The 25,293-nt window shown below is 40.6% G+C and overlaps 1 protein-coding gene across 2 annotated transcripts in view; it reads right to left on the reverse strand.

Moving 5' to 3' along the window:
- Positions 1–311: 311 nt before the first annotated feature.
- The window catches only part of znf638 (zinc finger protein 638), a 72,312-nt gene continuing 47,330 nt past the window's right edge, over positions 312–25,293 (reverse strand). For both annotated transcript variants that reach the window (XM_034913434.2, XM_034913495.2), the window contains exons 4-24: positions 25,090–25,128; positions 23,098–23,444; positions 20,129–20,400; positions 19,485–19,628; positions 18,947–19,057; positions 18,500–18,537; positions 18,191–18,243; positions 17,738–17,778; positions 17,302–17,430; positions 16,997–17,128; positions 16,714–16,755; positions 12,997–13,128; positions 12,504–12,632; positions 10,576–12,039; positions 10,203–10,265; positions 6,071–6,586; positions 5,490–5,793; positions 4,667–5,107; positions 3,713–3,826; positions 1,477–1,598; positions 312–599 (exon numbers count right to left, since the gene is read on the reverse strand). In XM_034913434.2, the coding sequence (XP_034769325.2) occupies positions 549–599; positions 1,477–1,598; positions 3,713–3,826; positions 4,667–5,107; positions 5,490–5,793; positions 6,071–6,586; positions 10,203–10,265; positions 10,576–12,039; positions 12,504–12,632; positions 12,997–13,128; positions 16,714–16,755; positions 16,997–17,128; positions 17,302–17,430; positions 17,738–17,778; positions 18,191–18,243; positions 18,500–18,537; positions 18,947–19,057; positions 19,485–19,628; positions 20,129–20,400; positions 23,098–23,444; positions 25,090–25,128 (4,684 nt within the window). In that variant the 3' untranslated portion in view covers positions 312–548. The remainder of the gene's footprint in view (positions 600–1,476; positions 1,599–3,712; positions 3,827–4,666; positions 5,108–5,489; positions 5,794–6,070; positions 6,587–10,202; positions 10,266–10,575; positions 12,040–12,503; positions 12,633–12,996; positions 13,129–16,713; positions 16,756–16,996; positions 17,129–17,301; positions 17,431–17,737; positions 17,779–18,190; positions 18,244–18,499; positions 18,538–18,946; positions 19,058–19,484; positions 19,629–20,128; positions 20,401–23,097; positions 23,445–25,089; positions 25,129–25,293) is intronic.

The following is a 25,293-nucleotide window of genomic DNA, read 5'->3' on the forward strand; positions in this document are numbered from 1 at the left end:
GGAGCACAAGGAGATTAAGTGACTTGCTCAGGGTCACAAAGTCAGTGAGTGAGCCGGGATTTGAACTGGTGACCTTCTGGTTACAAGCCCTGGGCTATAACCACTGCCTCCTATATAACCCCACCCCCAAATCTAACCCTTTCCTGATACAATAGTTCTTACATGTAAGGTGCACATTAAGTACATTGTAACTATGCATAACAACTTGTATTTACCATGTAAATACACAGTAAGTAGAGACAGGTGGTAGCTGCTAGGTGCCTGCTGGTGCGTTCAATGTAGAGCTGAAGGTAAACAAAACAAAGACAAAAACATGTACAGGAAGGTTTATTTGTGCACTAAAACAAATTAAAAACTGAACAGGGCTTGACCAGTAAATTATTGTTCAGTTAAACGCACTGCAAACCACTTAAATAAAATTCCTTCTATGCAGTTCCAAAAGGAAACAAAAATGCACAGCAACACTATTAAATTGGACCCATAAATGAATTGGAGAAGAACAACAAAAAAAAAAAAGATTCGAAATATAAATGTTTTCTTGAACTTCCTCATTTGCTTGACTCCGAGCTGGCTTGGGCTCTCTGCTTCTTCATGTATTTCTGCAATTGCAAAGAAAACAATTTAATATTCAGTAAAACAAATTGCAGCGCTACCAATGTTTTAGCATTCCCAACATGTAGCTGTAATTAAATGTGCCGCGGTGCATGTGTCACATTATTATTTTATTAAATAGCACTGGATTTTAAAGTAGTAAGCTTCAAATTACTGTGCCCTTACATTTTTACAGGACTAGTTTTGAATGTTCCATTGCAATCCAGCAGTGTGCTGCTGGAATTCAGGACGGAGCTGCGCTGCGATACTTCAAACAATACAGACACCGATACGCATTTCATAACAACTTGGGAATGTCACAAATACTATTTGAAACCCGATTTCCATAAGAATGCCTTACGAGGAAATCCTTAGATAAAAAATGCATACCACGAACGATCATTCAATATCCTGTCTATCTATCAGCTAAATCAGCCAGTGTCTTTATTAGTAAGCGCCAGCACCATCTGGTGTTCTGCAACGTAATATCACAGAAAAAAAAATTCAATACAAGACACTTCAGCTGATCTAGCCTGGTTTTTATATAGAATATATATAACTGAAGATCAGGTCCTGAACTCACATGAAAGCACATTAACACCGTCTGATTTAACAACAACAACAACAACTAGCATTGACTTGAGTAATTGCAATAAGAATCACACTGAACACTAACAGCATAAAAAATACAGTGCTTCTCTAGAAAGTAGGGATCACAGAAATTCTCTCAGGATCTTGACATTTCAAAATGGTCATGTGGAGAGATCACAAGATAAATTTCATGATCTGGACAGAACACATTTTTACCCCCCATGTGTTTTTAATGAGCTACCTAATAAAAGTGACTCCGATACGTGCCCATCTTCCCACACAAGCCCAGCTTACCTCCATGTTTTGATAGTGCCGTAGGCTGCTGCAGTGGTTCTTCTTTGCCACCTCCTCGTTGGCGTAGAATAAAGTGCACAGCTGGCAAAAGAATCCTGTCTTCGGGACCACAAACTCCAAGCCTGCAAAGAAAAAAGGGAGGTACACAGGAACATTATAGTGGATTGGAACCATGTGCAATGTTGCCTCGAAACAGCACATATATTAAACGAGAAACTTAAGTCAAAACGTATTGCACTGCAACAGTCTAATTTTGGCAGAAATATAAGAACTGGAAGAATTTTTTTTTAATCTGGCTGGGTAAATCAGGCTACACCCCAACCCCCCCTCGCCCTGCCATTGCTGTAAATGAAATCCTTTTGAACTATAAACATGTGGTACATATTCCCTGAAGTGTGTATTAGAAATCTAACTGGTCTAATTAACAAATTCTCTGTGTCTTGAGAAAAAGGGGCCTCTCCTACAGACATACTGAACTGGATGACCAGGGCTGGGTGGTGTCTGGACTGGATAAGACTGAAAGGACAGCTGAATTATGTACAGAGAATTCACAACTACAACAAGAAGCGTTTTGACACAAGGAAGACAAAGCATCTTTGTCCCAGAGGAAAAGGACAAAAAAACAAAGGACTGTGAGTTTTAAAGAGGCAAGATACACAAATGACCTCATGCGAACAGCTACTTAGTCGTGTGAAAAGACTATAAATATCCAAGTAAAACTAAACATTTTGCACTCCACATGGATTGCTAAACAAGGTGCTGTCACTGCTAAACGAAGCTGCAACTCCGGGACTCTGCCTGAGAACAGGACCCAAGAAGAGAAAGCAAGCTGCAAGCGAGTCAACGACCAAATGCAACAAGACTGAGGCCCGGCTGGAGGACTGCCGTAAAACTTAGACTCAGACAAGTCTGGGTCTTCTGTACACCTAAAGCCACAGTATCCAAACGACTGTGCTCTATTACCTGCGTAGTCAAAGACTCAGCAAAGAGGACAGAGCGGACAGGCGCTGTTGTGGATCCTATCGGACTTTGTTGCAGTTTGTTAATTCTATTGGGAATTGAAGACTTTGTTGCTAAGAGGAGAGCCTTTTATACTGGACAGTTCAACAGATTGAGTTTCCAAACCAGCCGACCAAAAGTCTTAGCTTCAAGGAACCATGAAGTATAATTTCAGTTGCATTTTTCTTTCATGGAACTAAATTAATTAATTGTAACATATTCACACAGAACTGGACTATTAATTATTTTGTTTGCACACCCAGCGTGTGAAATTACTTAGGTTAATAAAAGTTATCTACCTCATATTGTTGTATGATGAACTTATTTTAAAAGTAAACAGGCTATATCCTTAATCTTTATACCATTAGTAAGTTTAATGTGACAAATTACAAGATTGTCTGCACCATTTCAGTTTAGGCTATGTGTGTGTGTGTATTTGCAAGGTACTAGATACATCATAGCCTGAAGCCGAGTGCTGCTGTGTGTTTGAGTATGGGCAGTGTACTTAATAAAATACTACTATTGATTAAACAGTCCTTGTGTCGTGTGCGTGTGTGTTCAAAGTAAATCCTTGATCTTGTCAATTCAATATTTTTCATAGGAGAACTAAAATCAACCTAGATAAACTGACATAAAACAAACAAAAAATCATATCCAACCATGACACAAAAAATAAGTCTGAGTTACTGTAAAACCATGTAGTCCAAGGTTCTGTTCATTTTAGTTATAACTGTAAAAATCTTAAGTGTGACATATGGCTGCCTCAACCTTACCCATCTCCAGCAGGAGTTACTGCAATAAGCTTTTCAGGTCAATATTGGCATGACAGGAGTGCTCCAGTATTGCCAAAGCATTTACATATATTGATCTAGCTCTGCTGTCTGCTCCCCCTCTCCTAGTAGGACGGGCAGTTTCTCCGAGTCAAGGAGGTAAGTAAATTCTGTCACCCCGACTCACAATAAGCACGCTGTCACCCCGACTCACAATAAGCACGCTGTCACCCCGACTCACAATAAGCACGCTGTCACCCCGACTCACAATAAGCACGCTGTCACCCCGACTCACAATAAGCACGCTGTCACCCCGACTCACAATAAGCACGCTGTCACCCCGACTCACAATAAGCACGCTGTCACCCCGACTCACAATAAGCACGCTGTCACCCCGACTCACAATAAGCATGCTGTCACCCCGACTCACAATAAGCATTCCGTTACCCATGTATTGAAGGCCTTACCGATGGGATTATCTTTGCTGAACGGAGGCAGCTTGAATGGATCCTCGTGGGGGGAAGCCGATCTCCCTCGCTTGGCTTCCGATTCCTTCACTGCATCTCTTCTCAGCTTGGAGTCTTCAAAACAGAACAGGGAATGGATGAATGAATGAATGAGTTAATGTATACATACACTCCACAATACAGCACTTACATTGAATACCAATGTGTTATTTTATTTATATAGCGCTTTTTACACAAAAGTATTGCAAAGCACTGTACTGTACATAGCAGAAAAAAAGAACAAACCACAATAAATGTGTATAGCATGTCACACATACAACTGCCACAGTCAGACCATTTAAATAACAGTCTAAGCATTAGTAATGGGCACCCTCACAGAACATAGAATAACTATTACAAAGTTTACCAATACTGAATTAAAAGAAATGTTCAAAATATATAGCCTTCCAACACAGAGACCAGAGCTCATGCTGATACTATATGGAATGCAAGGGCATTTGTCTGTAGAGCCACCAACACCTGTAGAATGACACTGGATGCGGGACCTGTTGGTTATTCCTAGGGTCAACAAATGCAACACGGGAGGAAGGGCTTTTTCTTGTAGAGCTCCTAAATTATAGAATGCTCTGCCTACGTGTCAGGGAAGCTGGGACCGTTACAGTTTTCAAGTCAAGACTAAAAACGCACTTTTATAAAATGGCTTTCTTATCTTAGTGAGTTTTAATGTAACTTTAAAATTGCTGCTTTTGTATTATTAGTATGTGGATAGTGTTATTTCAATCTGTTATTTAAATTGTTTAATTATGGAAGTTGTATGTGTGACATGCTATACGAATGTATTGTGGTTTGTTCCTTTTTTCTGCTATGTACTGTACAGAGCTTTGTGATACTTTGGTATAAAAAGCACTGTATAAAAGCAGTGAATAAATAATAAATATGACCCTGTGCCTGTACCTTTCTCTGATGTTCCTTTGGCAGGGGGCTGGTTGGTAACTGCAGATTCTTGTTGGATCTCAGGTTCCTGCGCGACAGCATGGCTCCCCTCTCGCTTAGTCTCCAGCTCTGTCACTTTTAAGTCGCCCTTTTCAGTACCAGAGGGCGCTGTCTCCTCACAGGGCTCCATTTTACCGAGCGGTTCATTGCTGGACTCGCCCCCAGGCAGAGGCGTTGAGTCTGGTTCCATTTGCACTTTCTCTTTGGTCTCGGTCACTGTTGCAGTGGAAGCGCACTCTGCACTCTCGCTCTCCTTTGCTGGTTCTACAGCCTCAGGAGCAGCGTCGCTCACAGGCACTGCTGCAGGCTCGGCCCTCTCAGTCTCCATCTCTTCCTCTTTCACCTCCGCAGCCATCGCCACCTTGCCAGCTTTGGGTCTGCCCCGGATGGACTTTCTTACTGCTTTAGTTGGGAAAAACACATACAAGGGTTGTTAGAAATTCTCTAGAGAGATCTAATTCTTCAATAACTTTTATTAAAAACACAATATTGCTTCAGAGGGAAGTTTCAGTCAAGGCATGGAGATTGTTAAACTCAATCAGGTTAAAAAGGTATACATTTGTATCCAATTAGTATATTTTATTTTACAGTGCTCCCTCTATTTTGCCATCTGACTTGCACATGAAAACAGTAAAATATTGATAACAGCAGGTCCTAGCACCTGTACAATTTACTGTCCGTACAATGCAATGCACTGTGTATACCTTATTTTTCCACGGATACAGGTTTCATTCGGGTCAGGTTAATGATGAAAATAGCGCCCTCTAAAGAGCTCAATGCTTACCAGCAGCCTGCCGGCCCTTTTTCCCACGGGGGCGCCCGACTCTCTGCCTAGCCACTAGGGGCTTCTTGCCTGCAGGCGGTGTTGCTTGAACTTGCTCCTCTTCCTCCCCATCCTCCTCCCCATCCTCCTCCTCCTCCTCCTCTCCCACCTCATCCACAGTGACGAAGCTCAAGCCCTCCACAGTGTGCTCTCCTCCCCCCTTGGGCAGCGTACTGGTGTCTGCAGAGGGGGGAGGACCGCTCTCCTCTTGCTTTGAGGCATTCTCCTCCTCCTCTTGCATCTCATCCAAGGTCACCAGGGAGTGCTGAAACAAGATGAAAAGTTTCTCATTACAGAGACTCCGCCAACAACATCGCCTTTGATCGGCTTTGATTCATTATTTACTATGAAAATCCTTACAGCTTTATGATGGGATCATTTCTTTAGGGATTCAGAAAACAGGGCTATCTTGGTATCAAATGAATTACTTTAGTTTTTTTTATTTTTATTTATTGTGCAATTTGTTTAAGGTTTGCAATAAATAAGGTGAATAAATTACCCCGACAGGCTGTCTGGTGAAAAACAATACAAATCAAGGATACCTCGGCAGGCAGACAGGCCCCTGATTCTCCTCCATCGCCGTCCTCTTCATCCACAATCTCATCTAGAGTGACCAGAGCCTGCATGTCTCCTTCCCCTCCTTCCACCTCGTCCACAGTAACCAGTGCCTCGGGGTCCTTCACTCCAGCAAGCCCTGGCTGCACCTCTTCATCGTCAGGGTAATCCTCCTCCTCCTCACTCACCTCATCCAGAGTGACCAGTGCGGCCGCCGCAGCCTCACGCTCCTTCCTGTCCTGCGGCTCACCCTCAGAGGAAGAGGCTGTCGGGGTTTCTCCCTGCCTGTGTTCTGCTGCAGGAGCCTCGGTCTCAGCTATTCTGCTGCGCTTGGCTGCGGGGTCTGTGCTGGGCATGGAGTGGTGCCTGGGAGAGGGCTCCCTGCGTTTCACTCCCACCGTCGCTTTCTCGAGAGGTTCCTGGGGGGCTGCTGCCTCGTCTCCCACCTCGTCCACAGTGACGAACTCATCCAGGTTGAACGGAAACGTCTCGTCCTCAGCCTCCTGCAACGGAAGAGAGACATGACAGCTTTTAGACTGGCTGCTAGGGTGGGGCAGCCATTACAGGTTACACTTTCGGCCGTTAACTCCTCTTTCAAATGGCTTTTTACATTTTCCCCTCACTATTTTTTGGTGTTTGCAATTACTCAGTGGTTCAGGGTTCTTTTGCTCCTATATGGAGTTATTATTTCTCTTCTCAAATCCCACGTGCTGGGACTACACAGCCTTCCCCCTTCCATTGAAATCACATGACAATGTGCCCTCTCAGCCCCACAGACTCTACACATATGGACAGACAAGCTCAAAGCCAGGTTTAGAGACTATTGGAACAGAACCCAGAAACACTCAAGAGGGGTGTAACGATACACTGATGTTACGAAATGGTACCTATCCCGATACATGTGATGGTCCTGATGGGCTGCTTGTATGATGCAGAATATAATGACATTTTCATTTAATGGCCTATTTTGTAAAAGACAAATTTAATGAGTTCAGTGTATGCACTCATCATATCAACTATGAAACTCTTAATTCTTCATTCAAGAACCATCTGGTGAACTACAATGAGCTGAGCTGCTGCTTTGAAAAAAAGACTTTAAAAATTTTAAGTGTAAAAAGCTATCAGGATAATAACAATGAAAAATGACAGGGACATTGTTATAAACTTTGTTATAAACAGTTGTAGCAGCACCCGGGGACATGCAACGCTGTATTACAGATATGTTATTTACACAGTTGTAGCAGCACCTGGGTACGGGGGACGCTGTATTACAGATATGTTATTAAAAGTTGTAGCAGCACATGGGGACGTGCAACACTATTTTTCGTAACCCCGCTAATAACTAAGGTGGTAGGCTACCGAAATCCAGAATGTATTTTGCTTTATACTAGTAGCTAAAGCAGAGGAATTCAAACTGTGGGGCTCGCTGCCCTGGGGGGGGCGCGACAAGGTTATTATGGGGGCGCCAATACCCGACTGGGAAATCATTTTTTCTGACTTCCTGGCGATTGTAAAAGCTCTGCGGTAAACGGCAGAGTCTCCAAGATGATTGACTCAATCAACTACCCAGGCAGGGATCACGTTAAATCTGACCAATCCCCGTCCACAGAGCTCATGTCGTTTCAGACCTATCGTAGCTCAGCAACTCTATTGCCCAGCCCTCGAGGGGGCTAATTTAAGGGTTTTGCTGCAGAATGAAGAAAACTGACAAACGAGAGGTCAGGACGGTAAAATAGGGTCTGTGAAACTTGACGCAGTATCCAGTCAAATAAAGTTCAAGGTAAAATGTTATTGTTTCAAGTGAAATCTATTTTTTCTTACCTGTGCACAAGGGCTGAAAAATGTTGTACTGCATGTATTTTCTTTTAATGTTCTTGTTCCTTTGGATCTCAAATGCAACTTGTTTACATCAGAAAGTCACTCCCTTTTAATTGTTAAAAAGGTCCAAAAAGAACCACGTACACTTTCAATTGTTCTTGTTAATTTCTATTTTTGTGGCTCCTTTCTTTCCCACCTGTTTTTTTATTTAGCTTTAATATTAGCAATAAAGAAGAAGAAATAATAATAATAATAATAATAATAATAATAATAATAATAATAATAAAGCCTAAACAATGAACCTACAAAAGCAGCCACACAAAATACTTTCAGTGCGGCACTTGATACTTTTCTTGAACCTGAGCTAATCATCCATTAGTTTAGGCTTATTTGCAATATTAAACTTTTAATATTGTAAATGTTTATTTTAAAGCACAAAGTTGACATTTGCTTCTTCGTTTTATGTTACCATGGGAAAAATGTATGAGAAGAGCTTATAAAAAAACAAACACTAATTGCCATGTCATGTAAGTTTAATAAAAAAATGTTTAAACTTAAAAAGGGTCTGTGTAAAAAAAAAAAAAAACATTCCGTCAACAACAAAGTTTAACATGACCACTTGATTTACCACTCTGTCTTCTACAGGAATCAAATGTCTGGCAACGTCTTGATTTTCAGAAGACGCTTGTTTAAACAAAATGCAGGCGACAGGCTGTAGTTACTGCGCCGATTATTTATTATGTCTACATGTTTTCCGCCGAGAATATGGCTTTCCAACACCTTGTACCCTCTTGATCCATAATCAGAGGTTCACATAACTGGTACGCAGGTACGAATGCTGACCAGTAAAACGATGCACACTTATTTGTGTAAGACGCAACGGTATCATCAGTATACTTAAAAACAAATAAATAATAATAATAATAATAATAATAATAATTTCGGGAACATTTCCCCCCCCGGATCTGCACTGATCAAATCAGTAGCCCCGGGGGTCTGAGTAAAAGCGGAACATCGCTAACCAGCAGAGATTTTTCATCTCTGAAATGCGAAAGTAAGGACTTGAGGGATTTAAAAGCTCATTTTCACAGGAAAACTACATAACTGCTTTTATTACTATTATTATTGCAGTACTGTTAATACAGTATACCTTTTATTTCACAAACATAAATAAATTGAAATTTCAATGATCACAGATTAAAAGCACTAAGGGCGTTTCTACAAGTAAAGCCAGACCATGATATAAATAAAAGGTATACTGTAATAGCAATACTGTAATAACAGTACAATAATCAGTTTAATTTATGGGGTTTGGCTGTGAAAATTAAATGGGATTTTAAATCCTCCACGTCCTTACATTTAAATGTGGAATGAAGAACGAGAATAAGTGACTCTGTATTGATGTTAATACAATCTTGAATATCGACTGTAATAAAGTGTATCCATCTTCAATATATATTATAACTATTAAAGATCAGTCGCTTATTTAGATGTTGCACCTCTGCCTGTCCCAGCTGCACTTATCCTAGTAGAGCCTACAACATGCTCAACGTTACAATATTGTAACAACCTGGCAATTTCCATCACTGCAGAACTTATTGACTGTCCCATTTGTTTGTCTCATGTTTCTGTATTGCATAATGTTTTGCTGTGCCACGCCACTAGCTGGAGGAGGGGGTCCGAATGCCATGCCCGGGATTGGGGAAGACGGATAGAGGGCATGGTTTAATGCAAAGAGATAAATAGGAGTGCATATCTGAGAGCAGTTGTGCGAGTGAGTGACAGAGGCTGTCTCAGTGAGAGCGAGAGGTAGACTCGAATTCAGCACAGAGAGATAGGTTTTTATTTATTTTGTTTTGGCGTAGTCCTTAATGGTTTATTTGACCTGTGCTAATAAACTGCTGAATTTGAGCAGGAAGCTACTGCCTGTGTGGAGACTGCTTTCATTTTACACACGGCGTTGCAATGTCATTTTAGGAAAATCCTATTTTTCTAAATATTGCACTGTTTACTAGAAGAGGGGGAAGCAGCAAAAAAAAAAAAACTCTCTTAAGGGGGCACAGCAAAGTAAGTCTAGGAACCCCTGGGCTAGAGGATAATAAAACAAATCTCTGTAATAGTTCAAAGATGTATTCAGAGAAACCCCCTTTCAGATACTAGCAGTTCTGTGTGGTTGTGCTTTAGGTCAGCTCCTTCTGCAAGCCCTGGCACAAGAAGGACACCTACTAGCAAATCAGTGCTTTCAGGAGATAATCTTCTTTAAATAAACAAATACAGAAGATGAGACAAATGTTTTCTTACCGCTTTCACATCTGTTTTCACATTGCTCCTTGTAGACCTGGTTGTCCTGCCTGAGCCGTAGCTCTTGAAAAACAAAATAAAGAGTTCAATTAAAACCACATTATAAAACGCATCAATGAGCTGTCAGTCAGTCCAGAAACCACTAGGAATCAAGTAAGTTATACAGGAAACCTTTAAAAGACTAAATATGAAAGCAGCTCAAACCATTTATACCAATATTGATTCTAACACTAGGTGGCAGACGATGTTCATACTCTAACTGTACCAGTGCTACTGGGAAGCCCAGGTGCCTTTGTGCTTTTTAAATTTGATTTACAATATCAAAAGGCAAAGGGAGGGGCAGACTTGACCCTTTTTCCTACAGCTCCCTAACCTTGTGCTTCTCCTCTCCATGGCTGGTTGCCTTTCTCTCCTTCTCTTGATGTTGCGGGGCACTCTTGACCTCCCGTCCCCTGCGGCCCCCTGCTGGGCTGCTTGCCTCCCTGCCCCTCCGATTCCCAGTCGCACTCCCCCTGCCTCCGTGTGCCGGGCTGGGCCGGCCCTCCTCTTTCTTGGGCTCGGTTTTGGCCGCAGTCCTCCTCGTCTCTCTGGTCCTGGGTGTCTTGTCTGCTGCTGCGCTGGCCTTTGCCTGCGGACTGGATTCCTTGCTAGATGGCTTGGGATTGTTCTTGCTTTGAACACCTTTTGATTTTTCTGGGGCTATGTCTTTGGCATTACCAGTGGCTGCTGGCGTTTCCTCTTTGATTTGTGCTTCCAGAGTAGATTTGGCATCAGAGGGCGTCGTCGCAGGTGCCGTCTCTTTGCTGCCCTCAGAAGACTCGCCTGCATTTGAACCGCTCCCTTCTTGAGCCAGACCATCAGGCAGACTGCCACTGGTCACTGTAGATAGAGCCCCACATTCTTGCACTGCAATTTCCAAAGCTTTTAGAACATCCTCGATTACAAGGGAGGACGCAGTGTCCATCTCTTCAGGTGCATCTGGAGGAGCCTCTGTGCTCACCTGGGAGGCCGGTGCTGGCAGGCTTGTCGTCTCGTGGGTCTGAACTGCCTCTGCATCGCTCGAGGCTGCTGGGATGACAGGAGCCACGGGTTCACTGGTCATTGTGATGTCGACTGTGGACGTAGTTGGATTTTCATTTGCTGGCTTGCTCGTTTGTGCAGGGGGGCTAGTAACCATGACATTGCTTATGGTCTCGCTTGTTACCGTGGACAGACTGCTATCTTTGGATTGGCTGGTAACCTCTGTTGGCTTGGTGGGTGTGGGGAGGCTGGTAATGAGAGTTGTAGGCTCACTCTTTGCTACTGGAAGGCTGGTAGCTGGAGCTTCCTTGCAGGCTGCTGCTGCTGGGGGGTTGGTGCTAGCAGCCTCAGTCTTTGGAACTGCCAGTTTGCTTGGTTCTGTTGTCAGACCTCCAGATTCCTGCAAGCTGTTAGTCGAGTTGGAGGCTGTTACAGCTGCACTTGTTTCTTTGAGGTCCTCTGACTCCGAAGGTTTGCTTGTCTCTTCAGTCGCCATGACAGCGACTTTGCCATTAGTTTTCGGCTGATTTGTATCAACTAACTCAGCAGCTGCTGTGGGCTGACTAGCATTTGCTGTAACACTGGTTGAGTCAGGCTTGCTGGTACTTGTGGGAAGAGCAGGTTCTGGTTTGCGGATAACTGCTGGTTGACTCTGCGCCCTGGAAACAGATGGCACTGCAGTGACAGAAACTGAGCCGGGGGTAGGCCGAGCTGTAACTGCAGCCTTGCTTGAATCTGTGGCTGGAGTTGTAGGTTTTGTGGCAGCTGTGGTCTTTTTGGGTGTTTCAGCAGGGTTTTTAATCAGCTCTTTTTTGATCTGCAAGATAAGGAATGGGATTACTTTTTGACAGCATATTTCGGTAAACGTTACTGCTTAAAGCTGCAACCAATCCAATAGGTTCAGTTATTGTATTTCTGTATACAGCAGGCTATGCAAGAGTAAGACTGAATATCTACAGAACTTAAGCAAAAAATCTATATAAAAATCTATAGATATATATATATATATATATATATATATATATATATATATATATATATATATATATATATATATATATATATATTGTTTTGGAAGGTTTCATGGACAGCAGATAACAGGTTTCATCTTCATCAGTGTTGTAAATCCACATTTTGCAGAATGTCAATGCATAGCACCTCACGAGTCCTCTTGATCAAGAAACGTGTGTGATAACATTTTTTAATTCTGCCTGGTAACACAAGAACATATCTTTCAATGTTGTTTTACTGATTTTACACACAACACACACACACACACACCTCTTCCTGGGAGAATGCCTTTGGAGACATGGAGAACTGAAGGACTTTGTTTTGCATGGTGCAGGGGAATTCCTTATAGTAATTATACACCGTCTTGGCCACAGCTGGCGTCTCCAGTTCTATAATGATCTGCCGTTACGAAAAAAGAAATAATTTGTAAAACCACAAAAATCAAAACATAGACTTATCAAGGCTTTCCAAGCAGATAACTATGGCGACTCGTTGAGGCCATGTGGGAAATAAATAAATTTAAAACCTGTTATGACAAGATCGGGGGGGATATTTTTTTCTTCGTTATGTCGAGGTCACGAGAAAACCACTGCGTTATCTCGTGATCAAGATTCATAAATAAATGAATAATTAATTAATTAATCTCCCCATCAAAAGATAACGTATTGGTTTTCTCGTGATCTCGACATAATGAAGAAACCCCCGATGACCCGATATTACCTTGTCTTTCAAAAACAGCGAGGGACTGATGACCCGCTATTACCTTGTCTTTCAAGCAAACCGAGCGCTTCACAGTCCCCAACTTCTTAACCACTTCAAGCAGCTCTTCAGTTATGTTGCCTTCTCCTGGCAAATTGCTCACAGTGACTAATTTCTGTGGAAGCTTATTTATCTCCTTAGAAAAGAAAAAAGAAAAAAACACAAATCGATTAGGTCATGACAGTGTAACCACCATAGATTACAACAGATCTATTTTACAGAGGTAATAAAACTAAGTGAAGGCAAGAATGTGCTACTTGGTAGGGGTCCACATCTTGGAATACATATCACTGACAGTACACACTCTCGTCAGTGATCCTTTTTTTCCCCCCAGACAATGGCATTTATTAATGACCCAAAAGCAGTGGCTGACCTGAATTACTAAAAAGATTACTAAACTAGACCCACAATGACTTAAAACCGATGATCAACATAAATCTTAACCGAGATAACAGTTCACTTAAAGTTAATATACCGAGCATCAAAATAAATTTATATTATAACACAAATAAGAAAATAAGGTATATAAAATGATGGACATTGAGGAAATGTTTTTGATTTCTTTTTAATCACTCGATCATTCATCCTTAACCATGACACGCTTGAGTGACTATGACTGAAGCATATGCACTTAATCACCTAATTAGTGAGACAGTTGATTGGACACTGGATATGGAGTGATTCCTGCTGTTGAATTGCAAGCTTGAATAAAAGAAATAAAGAAAATCACAGAAAAAAAACAATATGCCACATCTGTCAAGAGAGCAGCGCCTTCGTGCAATCGACATGTTGGAGGCTGGACTAGGGCAGCATACTGTGGCTCGCCGTCTTGGGTGCTCACAGCCAGCAATTTCAAACCTGACGAGACGGTATAACCAGACACACTCTGTCAATGACAGGCCACAAACTGGGAGACCAAGAGTCACAACACCTGCCCGAGATCGACAGATCATTTTGCAGCATCTTCGCGATGTCAATTGTTAATCAGCACAATAAAAAGTCACTGCACCTGCTCTAAAACAGAGTTTCTCATTTCTCGATCACATCTAGTGGATTTTATCCAAATATAAGTGATAAGTTTCTTTTGATGCTCAAATACAAGTGATAAGTTTCTTCTAATGCTCAGTATGTAATAAAACAAACAATTGTTAAACTGGGGGAAGACAAAAAACTGTAGCCTATATATCAATCAATATAGTGCCTTTCATAGTGGACAGTTGTCGTCAAAAGTTTACATACCCCAAAGGAAATTAATAATTTCTAGAAATTAGAATTAGGAAAAATCTTGTGGAGCAAAAGTTTTGCTTTTGTGGATGAGGAAAAAAAAGTTACAAAAAAATAGATGCTACAATTATTTATTTGAGCAATCTTTTGCAAAACTCTAAAAAATGCTAATTCAAAAGTATTCACACACTGACAAGGAAAATGAAATTAATAGCTAGTTGAAGCACCTTTAGCAATAATAACCTCTTTTAAATGATTAGGATATGAGCTTTTGGCATGATTCAACGCAAAATTGTTCCAGTTCATTCAAATTCCGAGGACTTCTCTTGTGCACAGCCTTCTTCAACTCATACCAAAGATTCTCAATCGGATTTAGATCATGACTTTGACTAGGCCATTCCAGAAGCTTGATTTTTTTTCTGAAGTAGATTTTGATGTGTGCTTTGGATCGTTGTGTTGGAACGTCCAGTTGCGCTTTAAACCAAGTTTTGTAGCATTGTGTTTCAGATGATTGGCCGATATCTTTTGGTATGCTATGGAATCCATTTGACCATGTATTGGAACTACATTTCCTGTGCCATTAGAGGAAAAACAGCCCCATAGACGGATATTACCACCTCCATGCTTGACAGTAGGTACGGGGTTTTCTTTGTACACTTCACCAGACTATCAGCGTGACCAATAGCTCTGTTTTTGTTTCATCACTCCACAAAAACTCATATCCATCATTCAAATGTTGTTTTGCAAACTTTAAGCAATTGTCCTTGTGACTTTTTCCAGAGTGGTTTTTTCCTTGGCCTGCGATCATTGAGACCTTCACCATGCAATACTCACTCTACGGTTGAAATGGAAACCCCAGTCCCACTTGCAGCCAATTCACTCTGAATATCTTTGGCAGTCAATCTTGGATTGTTATTAACCTTCCTCAATTCTTCTACTTATTGTTGGTGAAAGAACCTTCTTTCTTCCAGACCAAGGGAACGTTGTAACAGTACCATGAATCTTGTACTTCTTGATAATAGAAACAATAGTTGAAATTGAGATACTCAGATGCTTGGAAATCTTCTTAGATCCTTCTCCAGCTTTATGACAATAAATCATTTTCTGCCTAAGGTCTTCAGATAGCTCTTTACTTTTTCCCATATGGACTCATTGGTAATGACAGCAATTATCTTATGCCTAACCCTTTTATACTCTAAGAATGTTCACCTACAATCCAGCATTTTCTAAACTTTTCTAGAATTAGGTTCTGCATTATCATATTGAAATTCTAGCATCTTATTAGACAATACTATCATAACATCAAAGGGTATAAATACTTTTGAATTGGCATTTTTCGAGTTTTGCTACAAAAGATTTTTCCTAAAAGTGTCCGTTTGAGAAATTTCTAGAAATTATACATTTGCATTGGGGTATGTAAACTTTTGACTACAACTGTATATACACACACCCCATCACAGTTTAGAATCATCCATATACCAATGTTTCCCAGTTTTTAACCCTCCATTTAGTTCTGCTACTATAGTTAAATTGAATTTGCATGACAGGTTTGTTTAGTTTCAAGCATAAGCCCGGCTGCTTTATTACACATAGCTACAATAGCACAGTATTTCTCACCAAGCAAAAAAAACCAAAACAAACACCCCACATTGAGCTTGTCAAGCAGGGAATTCGAACCCTCAGGAGTGCATTCAAGTTTAGCTTCCATTTAAGAGACAGCTTTTGAAACATATCAAGGACAAATAGAAGCCTTATTTCAAGCAGATTGGTTTTGGAAATAGAGGTTACCATCAATTATTCGGACAGTCAGATGGTTTAGGGAAACTAAAAAGTAATACAACTAAAAACATGAGATGGAATTACCGTAACAGGTACAAAACAAACTGAACTAATAGTGAAAATGAAATCAGCCAATCTACTTGTAAGAAATGTTTCAGTGGGCGTTATTAAAGCTTGTGGTAACTGTCCTCTGCACATGGCTGCTACATTGCTTAGTAGCTTCATAAGAACATAAGAAAGAACATAAGAAAGTTTACAAACGAGAGGAGGCCATTCAGCCCATCTTGCTCGTTTGGTTGTTAGTAGCTTATTGATCCCAGAATCTCATCAAGCAGCTTCTTGAAGGATCCCAGGGTGTCAGCTTCAACAACATTACTGGGGAGTTGGTTCCAGACCCTTCAGATGCTTCTGTTTGCTCTTTTATGTTTCCAATCAATTGGCAATTAAGGTGTGACAACCACAGTTGTACCTGCGTCACAGCACCCTTACTGAAACAGTTTACCTTTACACTAGATCACTTGCATTCTTTGCACCCTTAGAAGCCTGCAATAGCAACTGTACAGTCATCTAAAACCTGTTCCTTTGTCAGGCCACCTCTGGGAACTAGACTCAAGTACAGCACAATAAAATGACAGGACCACTTATTCCATGATTTGTTCCCCCCCCCACCCCCCAAGCATAAAGAACGCACACACAAATCAAATCGAGCAGTACTCACATCAGGTTTGGTCAGTCCATATATGTCTTTGAAGAGAGCCTCCTAGAACAGTACAAAGGCATTAAACATTAACACTTGAAGGGTCTTTCGAAAGCGTGGCTCAAGCATGAAGGAGCTCCTCGGATTTAGATGGCTAATTTGCAGTGACCAATCAGAAATGAATTGTTTGTTGTACCATTCTTACAGGATGCTTTATATATCCAATCAGTTCTGGGCAAACTGATTGGTGGCACATCTTAAATTTACACCAAGTAATCAGCATTAAGGAGCTGGGGTTCCTTACCGAGCTGTGCAGGTCAATGTGTTTCGGCAGCAATGTAATGCCCAGTTCTTTCTCCATTAATTTAGCTGGAATGGACTTGTAAATGTTAACCATGGCTTCCGCAGATGTTGAGTCTGCTAACTCCATATACGCCTAAAACAACAGACCAAGAAGTTAGGTTGTTTTGTTTTTTGGTTTAAAAATTATAAATGATGATTACTAGTTTCATATATATATATATATATATATATATATATATATATATATATATATATATATATATATATATATATATATATATATATATCTATCTTGTTAATACATGCCTTTTTATGTGATGTCACAATGACAAGTTTTGATGAAAAACCAAAAGGTATAGCTAGTTTAGTAAGGTCTTCTTCGGTGAAGCCACTTTCTGGAAGTCCAGTGAAGAGGATCACACGTTTCACGGGCTCCTGGTGAAACAAAGTTAAAATCACATCGCACACAAGCCACCTATAAATGGAATCTGCTTTGTTGATGTTTTTTCTCTTAAATTAATATTGGCCAATTGTGTATTAATAGGTGCTTAAAATACTGTTTTGAACATAATGAGTAGAGATAAAAACATCTACATTCAGAAAAGCTTGCTTGTTACGGTCCAGTTAAAGTCCTAGCTTCAAATCGAGAAGGCCTGTTCTTTTGTTAAATGCATGTATGAGCACAACAGAAAACCATAAAGAACTTCCAATTATCAAGCATTTCAAAATCAAAGAGACCCACCTTCTCTCTTTTCTTCTCAGGCTTCTTACCACCCGGGGCTTCTGTAAAACACAAGTGAAAACTAACATCAAGATGCAAAACAAACAATATCGGCATGTCACGAACATCCATCCCCCACCACTCGAAAAGCTCTCAGTATGATGACATAGATCAACGGTTTGTATAGAAGAGTATAGAAGACATTGCAAGCACGTTTAAAACACAATTATGATATATGCAAAACTGTAAGCGTGACATACAGACGGACAGACAAACACCCATATAGATCCCCAGATTATAAATCTAATACAATACCTTATACTATACAATATTAATACAGAGTTTCATCACATTTGGGATCTGTAAAATGTAATGCAGATACAAACATATTTGAAATGCATGTTGACGGAAACAAAGCTGACAAGCATCTGACAGGTGGAGCATAATTTTTTTTAAAGCATTAAAATTGCATACCTGTGTTTTTGGTGGCTGCATTCTTTATAGATTTTACATTCGCCCCCTCTTTTCTGTTGTGTCACAGGAGAAAATAAAAAACAACTATTACATTAGGTTTTGCATCACGCATTACTGTGCTCAATACTTGAGGATCTGAAGAGACCAGACAAATCATGTACCTGCATATCTCTGCAAAAGACAGTAAAGTACTAAATTACAATACTAAAGTCCATTGAACAATGGCACAGAAAACAGAACTACGTTACTTTTAGTAATCTGTTTGGGCCTGTTTAAATGTAATCCCTTCCAGGGTGTACAAATACTTACTTTTTATTAGCTGTTGGCTTCTTCGGCTCCTTTATATCCTATAAACAAAAAACGAAGACAGTTGAGTCACACCTGCTGCACTGTTACCTCACTTTTCACATATCTTGTTTAGTTAACACACACAAAACTAAAAATAATACCGTTACCCAAGGCAATGCTGCACAATTAGAAATGGGTATGCCAGCAAGAACACCTCAAAATATTATGTACTCAAATATCTGTCTGCCCTTTGGTAAGCTTCCGCTTCAGCATCAGTGCACCAAGCAGGAGTTTACCAGCACAGCAGCAGAGAAGAATGATGCAGTCTCAACAGGTGTGGGCTCCTGCATCACTTAAACCAGTGAGGAGTTATTCGAGATAGGAACGCCATAGAGAAACACGGCTTAAATGTTCTTTATAAAACACAGGTGCAACAGAGAAAAAAGGGATACAAGACTATACCCATACCTTGTCTTCCAAGGCGACTTGCACTCGTATCCCCCGGACCAGCAAATGATTTGTTTTAGCAAAGTCAACCGCTGCCTTGGCTGCCTCCTCAAACTGCAGGGTCACGGAAGCCTAGAAAACAGAGGAGTCAGTTTCAAACAGGCTTGTACGTCGCAGGCTGAGGCGGTACAAACTCTTTAAAAGGCAGAACAGGGGCTTCAGGAACAGGGAGGCCATAAGCCAACAAATCTAAATGTAATGCAAATCAAAGCGGTGAGCTTACTAAACACAATACAGAGTCCATATGATCTCCCTATCTAAAATTAATGCATGTGTCATACAATTTGGGTGATTATATAGCATTAAATTGCTGGGTCTCTGAGGTGGCATTGCCTTTAACAGCAGCCATATTGATCACAGGTGAAATCAGCCTCGTGATTTCATACCCTGCAAAGAGGTTTGTTAGTACTACCTTCCTATGCATCTAACTATTGAAATGTACAGGAGACCTCTCATTCAAGGAAGTGTCATTGAAAAGCTTCAAAGGAATGTGAATTACCTCATTTTTCCGCTTAAGTATGAGCACATGGCTGACTTTTCCAAAGGGCTGAAAAGCTTTAATGATATCCCGGTCAGTGTACTTGAAATCCGGCAAATCCCAGACGCGAACTGTGACCCCGTTGTTCTTCTTGGGTTTAACAGTCTACAATTAAGAATTAAAAAATAAAATCTGTGACAAATGCATAAGTAACCTACATCATTCCCCACAACTGGGAATGCAAAATTAAAGCCACTAGTATCATGAAAGTAGAACACCACTGATGACATCCACCGTACGTGTGCTGCGACATACACACGGGTGGAAGAACACATTCAAGTGGCTCCACATTTCCCCCGTATTCTGATACTCTCAACAACTAAAGAAAGTCCTGAACAGGTTTAATCTCAAGCAGACCAGCACTTTTTTCTTTTGGGCAATACTGTTTGTTTGGTTTTTTTTTTTACCCTGCTTTTATCCAATTGCTATGCTCTACCATCAAGTCGGCATCTTTATCTAAGATTTTCTGGAGTATTATGCTGTACACCGAGGTTTACGGACATGCCTTTTAATAACAGTAGTATTCATTATTTTAGTTGCAGTATGTATTGAATATTAAAAGAACAATCCACTCAGTTATCTTGGAGCCTGCAGGTTTTCTTTACCCCTTTCTTGACAGCACTGGCTTGGTTAGTGGTTTCCGAATCCTCCGTTTTCTTTGTTGCTGCAGTGGAGGAGCCTGGGTCTCTGGCTCGCTCCTCCGAGTTTGCTTTAGGCTCGATCTTCTTCTTGGTAGCTGCTGCAGAGGGCTTACTCTGCGTCTTGGAGGAGGAGGCGGCAGCACTGGCTGACTTCTTCTTGGCCAGCTCTGCAAGGATAGCAGGGGCCAGGGTCTGCATCACAGCCTCCAAGGAAGTGTTCTCTGAAGCAGACAAACCTAGAAGCAAAGAAACACACAACTATAATTTAAATTTTGCTCTTAGGTCTGCGTACCCTTAGCATGTTTATATTTTAATGTTATTTTTAATTAGTGCTGGGACGAACATGGGATTTTCATGTTCAGATATTCGCTCAATTTAAATATTCGTTCGGATATTTGTTCGTTTTGTTTGTTTGCTGTTCATTGTTCCAGGTATTGTGTTGTCAGATTCACAGTACCACTGATTGTTGCTGCTTTTACAGTTTCCCCCCCAAAAGTTTGATATGATGGGATGGCAGTAGTTGCATTTTTTCTGTATCAATGTATAATGATGCCTTTAACTCACTCTCTCTTTGCCTGTACCCAACAAACCGAAAGAAAGAAAGAAAGAAAGAAAGAAAGAAAGAAAGAAAGAAAGAAAGAAAGAAAGAAAGAAAGAAAGAAAGAAAGAAAGAAAGAAAGAAAGAAAGAAAGAAAGAAAGAAAGAATCTTAATTTTTAAAAGCAACATGTTTTTATTTTATTTTAAACACAATTGTGGGGGTGATTATGATGGTGTGTGGAGGGGGTTAAAATGAGGTTTTATAAAATATATATATATATATATATATATATATATATATATATAATGTTTTGCTCCTCATTACTTGAAATATATATATATTTTTTTACTAAGCTTTGTGTCTTCTGTATAAAAAGCATTTTCCATTCCCGCTGGTATTTACTGTTTGTTGCTTGGCAACAAAGAGTCACTGTATATGCAGCCGTGACGTAACAGACCGCCCCTGCCGCGTTCGGTGTGTACAGAGGTCCGCGGCGACTGCAGAGGGACGCGCAAGGAGGCGGCACGCACAGTGTGAAAAATATCCCAGGAGTAAAGAATACGTTGTGTTGGACTTACTTTACTCCAGTGAATTAACTACAAAACAAAGGATGCCAAATAACAGTTTGTCGCAGATGGCCTTCCATAGAGATCACTATGCGTGCGCGCACATAAACTGGTTTCTTTACTTTTTGCTGTCTAAAACTTTTACATAGGCTCGAGCTGCTGTGTTGAGTGTGAGAGAGTGAGCGAGAGAAATGACACAGAGAGAGAAAGGACACACAGAGCTCTTCTTCATTTGCCTTTTTTTTTCTTAAACTGTCACACAAATTCTGGTGAGACAGTAAATAAGTTAAAGGTATTTTTGTAGCAAATACGAACATCTGAATACATGATGTTGTATTTGTATGTTGTACTGAATACATCATTTTGTATCCGAATACATGTCAAAAAATATTTGTTCGAATATTCAGATATTTGTCCCAGCACTATTTATTGACGAGTAGTAATCGTGCATGTATATATATTTTTTCCCCCAACGGTGCAGCCCACCAATTGAACAGTATAAACTTAAATGGGCCTTGCTGCCCGATGAGTTTGACACCCCTGACCTAAACAGACACTTTTCTGGACTTTTTCCATTCGAACACATTTTCATAACCAAGTAATTCAGGAAGATGTATTTATTTCACGTTAGTGAATCAGTGAATCAAACAAACACATCTGTTTAATTGAGTCGCCAAACTGAATGAATCGAGTCAGTAAAAAGAAACAAGAAACTGCAAATCAACTAGTTTTCAGCCCAGAAAAATAGGTTTAAATAGCGTGCCGATCAGCGATTAAAGGCTGGTTTCCATACGCACTAATAAATGATCACTTTAATGCGCTCACTAAAATGAACGCCCTTTAGTAAATACCATATGAATACAGCTCATCTCCTTATTCTGAGCTGGATGCTCATTTAAATACATCAGCATGCATTCAAATAAAAATCGCTTATTTATTCTGATTACCATAGTGTGAGCACTAAATTTTGTGTGTGCCATAATGCTACGTTCCCTCTAAGACTTTCATTTAGTGAGGTGTTGCTTGACGTAACCTTTAACACTGTCCTGCAGCTGTAGTTCATTCGTTGTCAAGAATTCATTGTCTCTGTACCTTTGTTCTCATTGGTACCTCTTGGAGGTTTGCAATAAATGTGCGCGCCAGGGTGGTGAACCCAAGTGTCCCGCAGCTGCGCGATTGTCTTGCACTGCACAGCCTCTCTTTGTTTCTAAACTAACTAGCGTCAAGTGCCATTTCACGACAGAAACTGAAAGGAATTCCCAATGAGTTTTAAAGCTTTGAGTATGGCTTATGAAAATCCACCCCCCCAAAAAAACTAAAACAGAAAAAAAAAAACACAGTTTGTCCCGCATACTGCCGGGGTACGCGTAGCTGTTTGGGAACCGCTGCACTAGCACAAACACGTATTTTAATTTTAATACACGGCATCGGGTACTACATCAGGTCAGTCTGCTTATCTTGACTTCCAGGACATTTCACCTCAGGGTAAAGCATCTTACTGGCAGCAAAGCATGTCAGCCATCCGGGGAAGCAGCTGGTTGGTTACCGACGGTATAAAATGCTTTAAGTGGTGGGGAGAATTTCTCTCTCTAGAGGTGAAATGGCCAAGGAAGTGCAAGACAAACCAAAGCTAGCAAACACATTTCTTTAACCTAATATTAGAGATCATGTTCAACGAAACATGTAGCATTCATAAAAATAAAAAAAATAATGCAATTTAATGCTATCAAATGTCTGCGCCTGATGTACTGCACTCATCTATGACAGAAGTATGTCCCAACCCTTAAGCTCGCTATCCAGCCATCCAAGTCTGCGTGCAGTTTGTACCTGTGGACTGGAGGAGTTTCTTGGCCAGTCTCTCGCTGCTGGTGGAGCGGTTGCGTCGCCGGGGGCTGACCCGATGAGGGCTCACCCTGCGAGGGGAGCGACGGGCGGGCGGAGGACTCCGGGACCTGCGAGGGGGTGTGCGAGTCCTGCGGGGTGTGGGTGATGGGCTGTGGGATCGGCGGGGGCTGAATCTTGCCCGGCGGCGAGGTGGGGGGCTCCGTGTCCTGCTACGTCTGTACCGGCGGGAGCGAGACCCTGAGCGACCCCTGTACCGCCGCTGGCTGGGAGAGATGGACCTGCTGCGCCTCTTCGGGCTCTTCCTCTCCGGAGGAGTGTTTGAGACATTCCTGCAGAAAGCAAGGAGACACCACATTAGCAAGCAGGAATGTCGAGTCAGCAACCAAAGTCTGGTGTGGGTTATGCTGCAGTTGATGACTGGATTAACATTTCAGTTAATAAGATACTGCTTTACTAAGATACTGTTCAAAGTATAACTACATTAAGATTTAGCAAACTGATTCTTTATAAAAAAGGAATAAGGCATCTTGGGCTGATTATCTACAGTAGGCAAATACATTTACTACAGAGGGGGCATCTGCAATACATTTACTACGGAGGGGGCAACTGTCTGCGATTTTCCCAATAGGGAAAAATATTGGCAATTCAATCTCATACTGGCTGGTGTCTGACATTGTTATCAATTAGGATCTATGTTCCCTCCAAGACTTTCATTTAGTTAGCCACTGTGGCTAAAGTAACTTAACAAGTTTTACCTGTGTGGCAAAAAAATAAGTCACTTAACAATACTGTAAACAAGTTAAACACAGTGTTTCACAAGGCAAAAAGACGTGTATTTTATTTGAGAACACGTAGATATTTAAATGTCTGACCCCACCCCTTTACAATACACAAACAGTATATTTGAACTCTGATTCCCATTATAAAATGCCAAACTTAGTCCCACATGAAAAAACATCATTACAGATTTCCTGAATTCTGAATATGTTTGCAGAGATATTCATGTACTGCATAATCCGTTACATTGTTTGGACTGTGAAGCGGTTTTCTTTCCACTGCAGGACAGTGCTTTTAGTGTAAGTTAATATTATTGCCTACCTGACCAACCGCAGCTCTAGTTACACAAGCTTGTACTAATGTGATTAATATTAGTAGGACTGTACAGCCACTACTGTGTTAAAAAAAACATATTTTTTACAATGTTCTTTCACCTGGGACCTGGTAATATTGCAAGGGATATATTTAAAATAACAAATGTGTATTTTTTTATTAAAAACTGTTCCTTTCGAATCCACTCAGTTACTGTTTCCAAAATATATTTCAACACATTTTAAAGAGATAGCAAACAATGGGGGAAAGAAAAGGAAAAAAAAAAAAAAAAACTTAGCTGTGATCTTTTGAAGCTGTGCGTTTCTGGCTTGCCGTCTGTGAAAATGTTCTTTCGGGACCAGAGAATATGTTTCAATCCATGACTGCTTCACCTCCCTGTGACTATCACAGTCATGTTTTAATTGTGTGTACATGGTTGGTATTCCTTGGGCTATATCTTTTGGATTCTGATCATTTGTCTGAACAATTTATTATTTATTCATTTATTTTATTTTTTTAAAACGTCAAGAATTTTTCTGTTTGGATGCCATGTTTTTTGTTTTTTTTTAAATATATTTTTTTAGAAGCAGCTCTGTTTGCTGACCGTTTCTAATTAGAACCTGTCCTCCCGCCAAACACAACCTTTGTGGCATACATTTTACTTGAACAAGCTAAAGGGCTTTCATTGGGCGAAATGAAATCAAACTAACCCGTCTGTATTGATTCATCTACCAGCACACGTTGAAAGTAATCGTGCTGGCAGTCTTACACAAGTACATTTTTCAGAGCGTAACGTAGAGGAGGAATTGTTTTTATTCCATCAATAGGAAAAAAATTAATAGTAAGCAGCAATATATTTATACGGATCTACCGAGAAATACTTGCCTCAAACTTGGCAATACCTCAGGATTCCAGTCAGGGTACCTAAAAAAAAAAAGAACACAGCACTTTAAAACACATGGTAACTTTTTTTACTTTACTTCATGAGCTTTCTTACATCCTTTTGAATTTTCAGAAGCTAATTGCGCATGCATGCAAAATATTTAGTTCATACTACAGAATCTATTGGCTTAAAAATACAAACGAAGG

Source organism: Acipenser ruthenus, chromosome 1 (assembly GCF_902713425.1).
Source record: "Acipenser ruthenus chromosome 1, fAciRut3.2 maternal haplotype, whole genome shotgun sequence".
Taxonomy (NCBI): domain Eukaryota; kingdom Metazoa; phylum Chordata; class Actinopteri; order Acipenseriformes; family Acipenseridae; genus Acipenser; species Acipenser ruthenus.